Source organism: Meles meles, chromosome 10 (assembly GCF_922984935.1).
Source record: "Meles meles chromosome 10, mMelMel3.1 paternal haplotype, whole genome shotgun sequence".
NCBI classification, from domain to species: domain Eukaryota; kingdom Metazoa; phylum Chordata; class Mammalia; order Carnivora; family Mustelidae; genus Meles; species Meles meles.
In genome coordinates, this window is record NC_060075.1 from 80,267,440 (window position 1) to 80,283,837 (window position 16,398).

Here is a 16,398-nt window from a genome sequence, read left to right on the forward strand (position 1 = left end):
AGATATCAAATTCAATAATTAAGTGCATGGTTAACCATTTCTTCTACAGATAATGACACATATGGCACTTTGCTAACTTTATATCTAAGAGGACTAAAGCACATATCCATGCAAATGAGTGGCATGCAATTAAAACATTAGTGTATGTTGTGATCAGAGTGGATGGGACATCAGAAGAGGGAGTAACACCTGCTAATTCACAAGGCTTTCATTGGAGGTTTGGCCGCTAACTGTACCTTGAAGCGTGAGAACAGGGAAAGTAAAATGGAAGAAAGGAAGGGGCAGACCAGGTTTAGAGAAGAGTAAATTTGCCATTTCTGATAGAATTCTGGGAACTTACAGAGACAGGCATAAAATAAGATAGCAGAGGAAAATTAGGGACTGTGCCTTTATATTCTATTCAGGGACCCTGGTCTAAGGTAACAAGTGGTGGGTTCAGGCACCTTAAAAGTATTGCATTTTTGAAATGTGCTCTGGTCACTTTGTATGGTCATGCCTTGAAGAATATATTGAAGTTGAGAGAAATTGAGATAGGGAACCAGTTAAACTATTGCAATTGCAGTAGTTTTTGTGTTTAATATTACTAATTAAACAAAAGTCTGAAAACTTGATTCATATGGTTGTTGTATGTAAAATGACCATAATTATATTTATTTATGCATAATTGCATAAAGAATTTTAAAAATTAACCAGTTTAGGGGCGCCTGGGTGGCTCAGTGGGTTAAAGCCTCTGCCTTCGGCTCAGGTCATGATCCCAGGGTCCTGGGATCGAGCCCCACATCGGGCTCTCTGCTCTGCAGGGAGCCTGCTTCCTCCTCTCTCTGCCTGCCTCTCTCTCTGCCTGGCTCTCTGCCTACTTGTGATCTCCGTCTGTCAAATAAATAAATTAAAAAAATCAAAAAAAATTAGCCAGTTTATTATAATTTTATAGCCAGGTTGTAAGTAATTTAGGGTTTAGATGGCATAATTTTATTAGTCATTTGAATGGAACATGTAACTAATTAGAAAAGCTAGAATATAATCTCAATGCAATATGTAGTGCTACATTTGATTTTTTTATAGATGCTTGTTAATTATTTACCTGAGTTTTTTTTTTATTTACCTGAGTTTTTGTTGAGATGTTTGTTATTTACTTTACCTGAGTTTCGTTTACCTTAGTTTTATTTACTTTACCAGAGTTTTGTTATTTTACCTGAGTTTTTTAAACAGTTAAGCTGTTTTAAGTAATATTTTATTGAGATACTTGTTTCTATGTGCCAGTAATAAGTATAAGCCAGGGAAGTGTTCCAGAACTAGAAAAACAAAAATAAATAACAGCATATTTTAACTCCAGAAAGGGGGCTTAAGAGATGAAGGAGCGATTAACCTACATTTGTACATGGCACTGTGTTTTACAAAGGAAAGCATAGTACACTGTCCTTAAAAGGTTGGGAGAGGCTTGACCTAGATCCTCAAAGATGAGTAGATTTCCCTATGCACATGAGGATGGAAATTTGAGAGCACTGGGAGAAGAGAGAGCCCGTAGGCTGTGGTAACTATAGATAGAATACCCTTGAGTTAATTGAAGATAATCCTTCGTGTGTATGTGGTTAGAAGTATACCTTGAATACAGGTGTTAGTTGTGATGATGATGATGGTGGTGGTGGTGGTGGTGGTGGTGGTGATGTCAACTTTGTACTTTAGCTGTACTTTCTCTCTTTATGGACATTTTCCAATAACTTAATAGCCATATAGATTCCTAGAGTTTATTTCAGTAATAAACTATTTGAGGATGAAAATTTTATGATTTGTTAACTATTTGGTTACTAACTCTGTACTACCTAAATATATGAAGGTATGTGCTAGATTTTAGAATTCTATCTGAAAATATTTATGCTTTTGCTATATTGGGTATATTCTCTTAAAAATTTATGGTTTGATATTTCTCTCTCCCTCTCTTCATTTAAGATGGATATGTTTTTCTATTTTATTATTTTCTTTTCCTCTTTTTCCCATGAGATTCAAAGGAAAGGGATGGAGTAAAAGTGCCTTTTTTCTCAAGAAAAGAAAGATTTTTCTGGAGGTAGTGCTAACATGGTTTGTTGGGGTAAACCTATAGAGGGAGTTCTGTTAGAAGATGATTATAATAATCCAAGAAATTATGATGAATTGAATTATGACAATGACTGAGGATGTAAGCAGAAGAAAATACACAATAAATTATTACAGGTTTATATAACTGAGGTAATAGAATGAATCTGTGGATGATGAAGAGGTTCTGGTCCATGATCCTTTGGATCAGTGATACCTACAACCAATTTTAAAACATACAGAAAGGTGATGATATCAGTAATGGAAAGAAGAAAAGGGAGTGAGTTCTGTCCAAGTCACAACTCTCAGATATCTGTGCACTATATGAATAGAGGTTTCTGATAAACTTTTGTGTGGCCTTCAGAGGGAAATCTATCTTGGAAGATAGACATTTAAGACATGTAAAATTCTACTAGTGACAAAAGAAACACTTGTAGAAAAGATTACCAATGGAGTTACTACTGTACAAAATAGTTAAAGTACAGAGCATTTAAAATAATATAAAGATTTAAGACATAGAATGGGGTAAGAGCAAAAGAACCTGGTGTCCTGGTGTCAGATGGGAGTGGATATCTTGACATCACATCACACTAGTTCTGTGACCTAGGATATTCCCAATATCTATCTGAGTAACATTGCTTGTGAGAAAAAATGGGAATGAAAACTGTTACCTCACAGCGTTGTTGTTGTGGGAGACTAATGAATATACCTAGAAATCATTCAGCAGCTTTTGGTATGGAATGCTCTTCCACATCTCATTCAGCTGGTCAGGGGCTTACAAAGTCTTACACATTTTTTTAAGGCCAGGTTTAATTGTCAAGCACTTTCTCTAAGGATTATCTACTTCTCCTGGAGGCATTAATTTTTCCCCTCTGTTAAATTTCTTAGCTCTTATTATTCTCATTTTTGTTCATTTGGTTTTTGCTTCTCTGCAGGCATTTGTTGAACTTCCATCAAGGTTTTATTAATCTTTATATTCCACATAGCTGTTAGCCAATGCCCATGTGTAACACATATATAAAGACTGGATATATGTTGAATTAGATTAGACAATGAGGAAATAACTCTCCACACATATTTTTCACATTATAAAAAGAATGAAAAACAGAAAAACAGATTAATATTACAGGTAGGCCTGCTATTGATGTTTTACAAGCATATTGAGGAAAACCATATTTGAGGAAAAATATACTGTCCTTCCCTGACAGTGTGGTTCATTGTGTGGCATCTACCAGCATAGAAGCTGGGCTTGAGCTGGTAAAGGACCTTCACTTTTCTGAAGCACAAATGTGGGCACCTTATACCTTGATCTGGGAGTCTGTCCAAGTCAAGAAGCTGATTATTCACATCATCTACAAATAAGAAGCATCTGTCAGAGGAGAGTCCTGGCATAAATTCAATGTGTTGGGAGACATTAGAGATCAGACTATTAGCAAATAAAAAGAAAAGAGTTGGAAGAATTTTGAGAAATGTTCTACGCAAAGGTGTTGGGATTGTGTTTATATAGAGTGTTGTATGGCCTCTGGCATGGTCTGAGAAAGTAGTAAGGTAAAAGTTACTCTTAGGTCAGGATGTTTAAATTTGGTACTTATTTTGAGTGTTTACTGATACTGAAATTAGAAGATAGATTTTTCAGGGCCCCTGGGTGGCTCAGTGGGTTAAGCCTCTGCCTTTGGCTCAGGTCATGATCGCAGGGTCCTTGGATCGGGCCCCGCATTGGGCTGTCTGCTCAGCAAGGAGCCTGCTTCCCCCTTCTCTCTGCCTGCTGCTCTGCCTACTTGTGATCTCTCTCTGTCAAGTAAATAAATCAAATCCTAAAAAAAAAAAAAAAAATAGAGGAAGAAGAAGATAGATTTTTCTAAGTATATTTGAATAATAACTACCAAACTTTGTAAATTGAGAAAATATACTCAGCATCACTAAAGAAATAAAAACATGTAGACATCCACGAATATTGACTCTGTTGATGTAATAGCAAGATGCACTGGCTAGAAATGCTAGGAACAGAGTTCATCATTGACAGTTTATCTTAGAGGAGTAGTTGCCAAATAGAAGTCTGTGGAAAGTTATTACCCTTCTCTGTGATAGTTTTAAAATTAAGTCCTTGGAGGGGCGTCTGGGTGGCTCAGTCAGTTGAGCATCCAATTCTTGATTTCTGCTCAGGTCATGATCTCGGGGTCCCTGGGATTGAGTGAGCCCTGCCTCTGGCTCCCTCGGCAGGGAGTCTCCTTCTCTCTCTCTTTCCTCTTCCTGGTTGCACTCTCTCCCTCTCTCTCTTAAATAAAAAAATCTTTTAAAGAGTAAAATAAAAGAAGTCTTGGAATAAAAATAAAGTAGTAAAAATAAGGTAAAATTTTCTACAATATAAATTAATTCATATCTAAGAATTATCTTTTGTGTGTGTTTTCTTCCTCCTCTTTTTATTACTTTAATAAAATACCTTCTTTTTTGTATGAAATGATACAATAGTATCAATAGTACTTGTTTCTGTTATTTTTATAATGAAACAAAAAGTGGCCAACTTTTAGCTCCTATTTTGCTTTGGAAATATTTTTGGTTTATGAAATTTAGGAAGCACTAAAATGTGAGATCCAAAACTTTGGACCTTAATGAACTTTCCAATATTTACAAATATCTGGATGTAGTCATCATTTAGTCAAAATATTTGACTTCATATAGATCCAGCTTTGACTTCTTTAAATGGGATCTTTGACTGTTCTATGAAAGGACAAAGTTCAAGTCATGGAAAAAGGGCATAAGTCTAAAGCCATGAATGAATACAGGCTTTGAATCCAGAAACTTGTAGGGTCCTATTAGCATCCACGCTATAAAATTTAGAAGAAGGGTAAGAAAAAGGAGAAAAAGAGAGTGAGAGAGAATGAGAAATGGAAGTCAGAAATATGAAGAACAGCATGACTATTGTTTGGATTTGAAGGTCAGGCAGTTCTTCATCCTACTATAAAAACGTCTGACTCTGGGCGGTCTTGCATTCTAGAAATTTATTGATTTTATTGCCTTTTTAGAATCTGACCCGGTTTTTGTAATATAATCATCTGTCGAAATCTATTTTTATCCTAAAGATAATCAGTCTGCAGGAACATTCTAGCTTTATTACGTAGAGATAAGTAGTCATGTATGATTTTGATATAAATTCTCCCATCTTTTTTCTTTTTATGTATTAAAATAAACATTTAGGAAGAGCATCAGTTCATAAAATAATTTTTCACATTCTTAAATGATGTACTGATAGTGCGTTAAAACACTAACTTTTTTTTCTTCAAATGTGGCTACATTATAGACTATGATGAATTCAGAAAAAAGATCTGAAAATTTATAAATAAATAATTAGAATGAGAATTAGAATTGACTCATTAGGAAAGATCATGGTTCTTTTTCCCTAATTAGTTGGTGGGATACCTTCTTTTCTCAGTTATAAAGAAATATAAAATCCTTGGTAGGGAAGTACCATGAGGGTCTTGAAAAGACTCTTTTCTCAGTTATAAAGAGATAAAATTCCTTGTAGGTAGAAATTGGATTTAAAAGGAGTGATTAAGCACAATCAAGTATATTTGAAAGTGATGGAAAACACAGTTGCTAACCCATACTCCAGGAAAATACTGCCTTTTTGCTTAATGAAATGATCTGGCAGTAACATTTTTTTTTAAGGTGTTTTTTATTTCCACTGTGATGTCATACGTAAACCACTACAGACTTCTCTAAGTTGTCTGTATCGAGGAACCAGTGATTCTCGCCGCACAAATTTACAAAATTTAACCTGTAACTTATTTTTCAATTGGGTGAATATTTTCATTGTTTGAAATTAAAATATAGATATGAATTACATTTATTATTTAAAATTTAGGTTACAGGGGCACCTGGGTGGCTCAGTGGGTTAAGCCTCTGCCTTCAGCTCAGGTCATGATTTCTGGGTCCTAGGATCAAGCCCCACATTGGGTTCTCTGCTCAGCAGGGAGCCTGTTTCCCCCTCTCTTTTTGCCTGCTTCTCTGCCTACTTGTGATCTCTCTGTGTAATAAATAAATAAAATCTTTTAAAAATTAAAAATAATAAAATTTAGGTTACAGAAGTTGGCAAACAAAAAGAATATTTCACATTCTTAAAATGGCATTTATATTTAATATTAATGTAAACCAAAGAACATATTGTTCTTCTTATTTATCCCTTCACCGGGCAAAATTGTAGTGTTAACAAGTTAGCATATTTGGCAGAAAAGTAATTTTTCATTATGCTCCATCTGGACCTTAATTTCCTACTTCTAGTCAAGAATGTTGAACATATTAATGTTTTACCTCTACTTATTCACACAGATGATTGTGTGCTTAACTATGTAAACAATTGTTCTAGGTATTTTACATGAATTACTAACTTCACTTTCATAATAACTCTTAGAAGATGTATTATTAACCCCCCTTTTCCAAAAACTGAGGCCCAGATAGCATAAGGAGTTCATCATAGTTTGCATAGCTAGTAAGTACTGTGTTCTGACCTATACCTGGGTGACTCCATGTCCTGTAGATATAGTAGTTGTCTTCCTGTAACTACTTCCACTTGATGCTTAGAGCTCCCTTATGTAATTTCTATGTGTTTCCAATTAAAATCCACCTTTTTGTCTTCTAAGGAATCCTCCTGTTGCTTAATATTTATGTATTGTCTTGGTTTAGACCCAGCTGACTTTTTTTTCAGTTTGCCTAACTCCCTATGTATTTGATTTCTCTTGTATTACTGTAGAATTATTATAGATTTTAGTATTGGAAGGAATGTTGAAAGGTATCTTCTCTATTTGATAATTAATATCTTCTTGAACAGCTATTCAGCCAGTCAGTGAACATATCCAGTGACGTAGCCCCTGCTTCTTGTAGTGGTCCTTTCTGTCCTCACACAGCTCAGGGTACATGAAATTTCAGTCTTATATTGATCTCCGTAGCATTGATTATTTGCAGTTACTGGGACACTGGTGAGGGGCTGGGATTTAAATTCAGATATCATGTAGTGAATTCTGTTTTTTCTCTTTGAAGACTAATTAGCTCTCATTTATTTCAGATATAACTCATGAATGAAATTCTCATTCCATCTCTCCTTCCTTCCTTCCTCCCTTTTTCCTTCCTTTCTTCCTTTTTTCTTCTTTTCTTTTTTTTTTTTTTGGTGGGGTGTAGGGAAGGATAAGGCTAGTCCAATATTTTACTGTTTTTCATGAGTGAATTAGAAAATAATCTTTTAATAAATTGTTAATTCTTGTATTTTTATGTATTAGATAGGTGGATGGATAGATAAATCAATAGATAGAAATGGACATTCAATTTAATATTTACTGACTAGTAATAAGGAAAAGAAATCATATGAGTTGTGAATAGTGAGCTATTAATTCTGTATTTTCTGATGCGAGGGAATGTTAATTCTGGTAAATAAGTCATTTATATGAATGATTGACAGTGTGATAGAAGCAATCAGTAATTTAAGCAAACATTATAAAGAAATTATTTCTATGAGAATTTCTTGGAGCATGCATTTGAACTAGCTCTTAAGAATCGATACTTTCTTGTTAAGGTGGTGTATTATTGTAGATGTCAGAAACAATGGAAGCAAAGGCTAAAAAGGGGCAAATGCAGAGCACATTTTCCTATAGGATGCAAGACATGAGGGAGGAATATTGGGTTAGGGTCTAAATTCAAATGGTAGTGACCTGGCTAAATTAAGGAGTTTGAACTTTATCTTCCACTGAAATAGCATTTTTGGTAATATGGAGAAGGCAGTAGGAGAAATCAATAAAGAAGGGAAATTTGTCAAAGGGTTAAAGACCTGGGGTCAGGGCTGGGACAGAGGAAGGGTCTGCATTGCTGCTTCCTGTCCTTGGAAAACACATTCTACATTTTGTGGATGTTGATGAAAGGGTTCTACTATTTGTGCATTGAAAAAATCTGAATCATTGATTCAGAACACAGTTTTGGAGAATCCTCAAATTTCTATCCCATGGAAGGGAGTTTGTAGTGGCATATATACATAATTTTTTTTGAAGCCGATAGTTAAAGAAAAACTCTTTGGTGATTCTCAATTGCCTTTCTAAAGTAAAAGTGGACTTACAATTAACATTATTATTTTTTAAAAAATCTTTTTCTCACTTATGTATAGGTCTGAAAGTTCAGCATTTGTCCCTTTATAGCTAAAACAAAAGAATGATAACAAACTGAAAAATTTGAAGTCAGATAGTAAAATTCATATAACTTATGTTTTCATAAAAACCTAACTTGGTTTGGGGCACCTGGGTGGCTCAGTGGGTTAAAACCTCTGCCTTCGGCTCAGGTCATGATCCCGGGGTCCTGGGGTCCAGCCCCGCATCAGACTCTCTGCTCGGCAGGGAGCCTGCTTCCCTTCCTCTCTCTCTGCCTGCCTCTCTGCATACTTGTGATCTCTGTCTGTCAAATAAAAAATAAATAAAATCTTAAAAAAAAAATCTAACTTGGTTTTTCTATATATGTCAGTTACAAAATATTACAAAAGACTTAGATGGTAGAATTAATGATTTCATGGTCAAAAAGACATGTAAAAATTTGTCACCGAAAGGAAGCCCTACGGGTGCCTAGGTGACTCAGTCCGTTAAGCGTCTGTCTTTTGCTCAGGTCATGATCCCAGGGTCCTGGGATTAAGCCCCACATTGGGCTCCCTCCTCAGCAGGGAGTCTCCTTCTCCCTCTCTCTCTACCTCTCACCCTGCTCGTGCTCTCTCTCTCTATCTCAAATGAATTAAAAAGAAAAATCTAAAAAAAAAAAAAAAACAGAAGGCTTAAACAACTAAGAGTTTAAAATGTTTCCCCCATACTACCTCTGCTCTTTTGGCCCCTATGCTTATCCTTCTAGATAATGACTTGGAACAGATGAAAACTCTTGAAAAAGTCTTTGTAAAATTATAGACATTTTGTATACAATGCTGAGCATTTCTTTCTATCATTGCATGCAGAGAGATTCCATCAGATTAGTTGTGTGATGAGGTATTTCTGTCCCTTTCTTTTGAAGGAGTGTGTGGTCTTGAGTATGAAATCAGCAAACTAATGGGTGTGATTTCCATTTCAATGAAGTGTTAAAAAAGAAAAAAAAGGCTCCTGTATGTTTCTTAGTACCATCAATATGAACAACCACTGATTGGTAACTGCAGTAGGCAATAGTTAGATTGCCATGAACCAATAGCCCATTCTCATGTAGGATCTCACATTAATACCCAATGTCTTGCTTTGTTACCTTGCAGAAATGTTGGAATCCAACAATGTGATCACTTTCAATGGCTTGGCCAACAGCTCCAGTTATCATACCTTCCTTTTGGATGAGGAACGGAGTAGGCTGTATGTTGGAGCAAAGGATCACATATTTTCATTCAACCTGGTTAATATCAAGGATTTTCAAAAGGTATCTTTATTCTAATATATACACTGTAGTTCTTTTAAAACATCTCAACCTATTTAACAGTTAATTCTCTAGCAATTTAACAGTGTGATAATTGGAAAAATTGTTAAAATTATTTTATCTTTTCAGATGCAAGTAAAAGTAATGCACTAATTTGTTTATCACAAATCAATGGATGCAGTAAACCATAAAAATCATCAAGGAAGAAACTATAGTCTTTTCAATTTTTTATAACTTCATCTTGTCCTTCCATATTTATATAATTTTTGCTGCATAAAACTAAATATCTGGATCATTATAGACATATATCATAATTAATGTCATGTGTGAAATGATGTATATATATGTATGTATAAATTTATACATCTCTCGGGGAGGGGGCGCCTGGGTTGCTCAATGGGTTAACCTCTGTCTTTGGCTCAGGTCATGATCTCAGGGTCCTGGGATCAAGCCCTGCATGGGGCTCTCTGCCACGGAGCCTGGTTCCCCCTCTCTCTCTGCCTGCCTCTCTGCCTGCTTGTGATCTCTCTCTCAGTCAAATAAAATAAAAATATTTAAGAAAAAAATATTTAAACATCTCTCTGTAGTACCAATAAATACAGAGTTCACCAGTCATCATACACATGCCTAATCTGGTGTGTCACCTGTTTTTGTAAAATGTTTTTTGGAACAGAGACACTCAGCCATTTACATATTGTCTATGTTTGCTTTCATTCAACAATGGCAGAATTGAATAGTTCTGATAGCGATCATCTGGCTCACAGAGCCTAAAATATTTACTATCTGGCCTTTTACACACACAGTTTGCCAAACCCTCATCTAGAAGATCAGTTTCCATGTGAAGTTTTTACAGATGTGGTCATTTAGACACTAGAAGTCTATTGGCTTTATCCTTATTCTTTATAGTGTTTCTGGCTTATTTAATTAATAATTTGTATACAGTTCAGAAAATAAAAATGGATTGAAAAATTAGTGGAAATTATGCTACTGAGTCCATAGGCTATGTTCAAAGTCAGTCATTTTTTCACAGTTAATATTTCTAGTTATAATTCTCTGAGGGACAGAGATCTTTTATGCAATAGCTTTTGTAAGAGTGCTAGTATAACATATTTTTTAAGAGTACATTCACGTCAGTTTTTATGTATGTTAGTTTTGCTTCTTAACATTTAGGGCTTTAGAGTGGTGCTCCTTAACTTCCGATAAACTTTAACAGATTGGACAATAAATTTTTAAAACTAACTGAAATCTATAAAAAGCTTTCGTTCTGGTTTGAGAATATTTCTTTAAGGATCAAATGAAGATGAAATTCAAAACTGATTGTTTTCTCTAATAGAGTATACCACTGAACCTAAAGCTTTTACTTTATTACTCAAACACTAAAATTCTGACAGTGCATAAAGATTTAAGTCATTATATATATCATATAAAACAGCAATGCCCCTTACTGATATACTTTGGGATTAATATATGGCATTTAAAAATCACCTTTGATATTTCTTTTTCTGATTTTTCAATCTACTTGATTTCTAAGTCTTCTCAGATCATAGCAATATCGCTAAGGTTATCTGTTACATAAGAAAACTGGTTATCTGTTTAATTTTCCTTAAATGACAAAAGTATTTACCTTGGAGTCCTTTATAAATGTCATAAAATAAGCAGGTTTTGTTGTTTAGTGAAGAGAAGTCATCCTTTTTATGTAATGAATGAAAATTCTAAGAAGATTAAGAAAATTTTTATATCTTAATAATTATATCAGTTCAGATTTCAGTGTTTATAACACTTATAATTTTATAAAATTCATATATGTATAAAAATAAATGTGCATGTATCTGTAGATAATATATGAGTACATAATACCTCGGAATATGTATTTAATGTTTACCATTCTTCTCTAAATAATAAAATAATAAAGATTTTTAATTTAAATAGTATGTCCTAATTTTCATGGAGACAACCTACTGTTTTATAGATGAGGAAAGTCCCAGAGCCATTTGTATGTCTGGGATATAACCACAGTATCTTCTACTAACTAGACTTGTAATAAATATATACTGAAGTAGTGAATTAATTAAAGTTAGGTGACTTGCCCAATGTCATACTATTGTTATAGCTCCTGCTCTTAAGGTTAAAATCATTATTCTAATGGAAGACATATTTCTAATTATAAAGCATCTCATTCCAAACATATTATTTAATTATATCACACTGTCTGTAGGGCAAATGCAGTTTACTTAAGAATTCACATACATTTGTCTATTAATATTCTTCTTAACCTATGAATAATGTTATTCAGCATTTTCTGAAGCTTCTACTCTTGTGATAAATTTTATAGGGGTCACTTTAGGATATCATAAATAATTCTTGAGGGACTTATAATATTAAAGATAAGATAATGAACAGATAAGTGCATAGTAGGCCAATCCTTGTTAGAGACAACATATTTTCCGATTGGGAAGGACCATGAAAAGATTCTAGGCCTTGATAAAATGGTGCTATTTCTTTAAGGCATAAATGCTTCCTTACTAAATAATGAGTAAGAGGGGCTGCCATGAATAGAAGCATAGAGGCATGAGGAAAGGAAAGTGTAATATAGATCATGAAGCCCTTTCAATATGAGAATAAGAAAGTTTGTCATTGTTAGTTAACTGAGAAATTTTTGAGCAAAGAAGACAAAATATCAACAGGTTAACAAATGTAACTGAAAAGTTAGGAATTATTCTTTGTGGAAATTATTACTGTTAGAAATGACAAATACATATATTTTTAATATAAAATAAATATACATATTTATTCCACTGACTTACAGTTATCCTCGTTAAATTGCTTTCCAAAGTAGGATTTTTTAAAAAAATTTTTAAGGATTTTATTTATTATTTTAAGGATTTTATTTTTTTAAGGACTTTTTAAGGATTTTATTTTAAGGAATTTATTTAAGGCAGATCACAAGTAGGCAGAGAGAGAGGAAGGGAAGCAGGCTCTCTGCTCAGCAGAGAGCCCGAAGTGGGGCTCGATCCCAGGACCCTGGGATCATGACCTGAGCCGAAGGCAGAGGCTTTAACCCACTGAGCCAGCCAGGTGCCCCCAAAGTAGAATTTTATATGCTGAATTTGCTTTACTCGTGCTGTATTTTAAGCTTTATTTATTTATTTATTTTTACTCTGGAACTCTAGAAAGTTGAGAGTTCATACTCCTTTAAGTATGAGAGAATTAATAAATGTTACCAAAATTATTTTCATTAACATTTGACATAAGAGAGAAATGATAAAATGAGGCCCATGCTTCTCAACACCAACAGCCAAGAGCTAAAAAACCATGAGAAAAAAACTTGCCTGTTTTAATTAAAAATTACATGTTTTAATAATCTGTAAGTTTTATGTAATGTAGCTGGCAAGCTTAATATGAAAGTCCATAAATCTTAGCCCTACACTGTATTATTATTATTGTGTCTTTAATAAAACTTATATTTTAGCCTCCCATTGTAAACTGTAAGAATAGATCTCTTGGGTTTTCCATAGCCAGTGTAAAGATGGGGCTGTGGAACCTGTGGAACGAACTACCCAGCATTTGGCTGTAGGAATTCAGAAGTCAGGGTAATGTGAATTTTAAGGATATGCATTTACCATTGTTATATTGTTTTTTATTATGTGATTACTATATAAGAACTTTGTGGAACAGGTCAAATGATATTTTTAATTTACATACAAAGATATACATGAAAGGAAAAGCACATGAAAAAGAAAAGAATACATGAATTAAAAGCTTCAAATGATAAAAATGACTGCATACTCAAAAATTTCTAGGGTTTTTAAAATGTGACATGGACCTGAAATGCATGTGTTATGCTATCATAGGTTATTTCAGTATGTTCTATATTCTTGCTTGTAAATTTGTTGTATTTTGTTTTTTGAGTTTCTAGATTGAATATCACATCCCTTGTACAAGTTCATGACCATATATATTGAATTATCAAGAGGTTCCCAAATAAATGATGATCAGTCATTTTGAGACTAAAAGATATCTAGCAGACATAAATGATTGCCACAATGTTTGGATTTTTTTTTACATAGTTTTTTTTTTTTTTTAATTAACTCTTACCAGAAAAGAAAGATGAATTTAAAAAAAAAAAAAAAATTTTTTTAAATTTTAAAAAAATTAAAAAAAAATTAAATTGTTTTGCCCCAATACAGATAGTAGTCATTTGAACTGACCTGGAGAACTGAAAAATTTTATATTAAAATTTAGGGGATGGTATTTACATTAATATTATGAGGAAAATATACCCCTAGTCCTCTAACCTACCAAAAAAGTCTTAACTACCACTGTCACTGTAGTCATAGAATATAGGAACCTTTCAAATTTAGCAAAAATGTTATCAAAGGATGAATGTGATATATTAGGGATGAAAACACAAATGTTTTTCGGTTAGTGTAAGTTTTTCCCACAGTGGTGAAGCTTTTAGAGTTATTTGCTTCTTCATTTCCTTCTTTATCACCAGAAAGTATACAATGCTACTCTTACCCACTGTCCTGTCCAAAAAAAAAAGATTCTTTTCTAAGATGGGGTTTTCTAAACCCTCTTAGTGGCTCATTCTAGTGTGTCATGCTGAGATTTGAATTAGGGAATAGGATGCAAAGTACCCAGTGTTTAAATTTCATGATCGGGGCACCTGGGTGGCTCAGTGGGTTAAAGCCTCTGCCTTCAGCTCAGGTCATGATCTCAGGGTCCTGGAATCAAGCCCAGAGTCCTGGAATCTGCTCAGCAGGGAATCTGCCTCCCCCTCTTTCTCTGCCTTCCTCTCTGCCTACTACTTGTGATCTCTTTCTCTCTGTTAAATTTCATGATCACTATTTCATGATAAAGACAGATTGATTTAGAAGAATGTAAGCCACATGTTATGCTTATTTCTACCTCTCTTCCCCAGATTTTCACATCCTCCTCGTGTGCCTGATATTTGTCTTCTCTACACTACTTAGCGCTGTTGACTACATAAATTCTGTGTTGCTCAACTTTCATAAACAGCAAAGTCTGATGGGTAGACAGAGATGGAATGATTTAAGTTCATATCAATTAACTGATGCCACTGCAAAGTCTAAGCTGAAAAGTCCCTGTCACATAGTGTTTTGTGGAACTTTATCTAAGTTGCCCCAACTTGGTGTTAACAGTCTGTAATGTTGGATCACTTAGAGAACTTAACGTGGCATAAAGTTGTGTTTTTCTCCATCCTCAGATTGTGTGGCCAGTATCTTATACCAGAAGAGATGAATGCAAGTGGGCTGGCAAAGATATCCTGGTAAGTATCAGTCTACTAAATCATCTCAGTAATTGCATAAGTGATCTGTTACTCTATCATCACTTTTGTTCAGTATTATATTAAATAAACACCATACTTTACCTGTGTACTTAATTACTTTAGAAACAAAATGTTTAATTTCAGATATTGACATTTTATTTAAAGAAAGTAGGTAAAAGTAACAACATGCCTAAATAAAGCAAAAATATGTTCCCTTTGAGGATTTATATATATGTAAAAGTTAATTGACAAAAGCAATTTTGCAGCATATGTATTCATATTCAGTAAGTCACCTTCTTTGTACAAATTGGTTTTCATATGTTAATTCCTCTTGAATTCCTTTTGGATGATATGAAATTTTTTTACTTCTGAGTCACGATTAAATTACCACTCCTTTTTTTTCCATTCTATTCTTTTCTTTCTTTTCCTTTCCTTTCCTCTTCCTTCCTTCCTTTCATACACTCTGGTTTCTTAAATAAATATAGATTGAGTAATGACATAACAGGCATTGTCCTGGGTGCTATGGAAAAAAAAGAGGAATTGTAAGCAGCTCTACAATGGTTTTACCATTGTAAAAAGATATAGGCCATTTTTCCTAAAGTAAACTTTCGTCAGTAAAATTAAGTGGGTCGCTGTTTTGAGATATAGCCAAGTTTAGCCAGCTATAGCACAGATCATAAAAAGCAGTTATAATCATTTAAATCAATAAAGTAAAATGAATTATAGGATTGAAAACATACATAATTTGTATTATGTTATGTTTTATATATTTTTGGATTTCTAAAACAAGAAAAAATCTAAATGTTTTGTTTATATATTGGTATTTAGAAGAAATTTACCTTAGGTGCTTAAAAACATACATTAACCTGAATGTATATATATGTAGGTATGTAGATATTTTCAAGGGACACCTTGATTGATTGATAGCAGATGCTCAAGATGATGTATATGTTTAGAATGATTCAGAGGTGGAATCTGAGTTCATGGGGAAAGAATGCCTCAATCTGGTAGCAGTGTTTGCTGTAGGTAAAGGAAGGTAGTTAAAGGAGCACAAAGTACAGATATTCTCCATCCTTGATTAACTATGTATTAGCAAACATGGGAAATTTCATCCTTGAAAATTTTATTTTAAATACAATATTGATAAGTTACATTACACCTTCATAGCACAATAAACATTTTTCTAATTATGTGAAAGTGGACCCAGAAAAAGTGTGTTCTATCAAATATTAAACCTTCCCAAATTGATGTATACCTTAGGACTATTGGAAAGGTAAAAAGAAAGAACAATGAAGTAGGAGTCCAGAGAAGTTAGGGATTTTATGTTGATACTCCCAAGGACTCATTAACTCTACTTATGAAGTACTTTAAGTTTTGGAATGCTTTATTACTTTACCCATTACATGAGACATTACATGTAACATTACATGTTTTACAATTGTGACAAACAGGATTAATAGTTTTTGTGAAAATTATTTAAAAAAAGAAAATACTTCACAAGTATAAGTCAAAACACATGACTGAATACACAAAGAATTATTAACGTCACAATGCCATGTTTACCTTTAACAGATTATGTTGAAAGATTTCAATGTGATAATAACTAAGGACAGATAGAAATTGATATT

The 16,398-nt window shown here is 33.7% G+C and overlaps 1 protein-coding gene across 3 annotated transcripts in view; it reads left to right on the forward strand.

Annotated features, from left to right (window-relative positions):
* SEMA3A (semaphorin 3A) overlaps window positions 1-16,398 on the forward strand; it is a 331,236-nt gene that overhangs the window by 163,963 nt on the left and 150,875 nt on the right. For all 3 annotated transcript variants that reach the window (XM_046021446.1, XM_046021445.1, XM_046021447.1), the window contains exons 4-5: window positions 9,326-9,483; window positions 14,708-14,770. In XM_046021446.1, coding sequence (XP_045877402.1) covers window positions 9,326-9,483; window positions 14,708-14,770 — 221 coding nt within the window. The remainder of the gene's footprint in view (window positions 1-9,325; window positions 9,484-14,707; window positions 14,771-16,398) is intronic.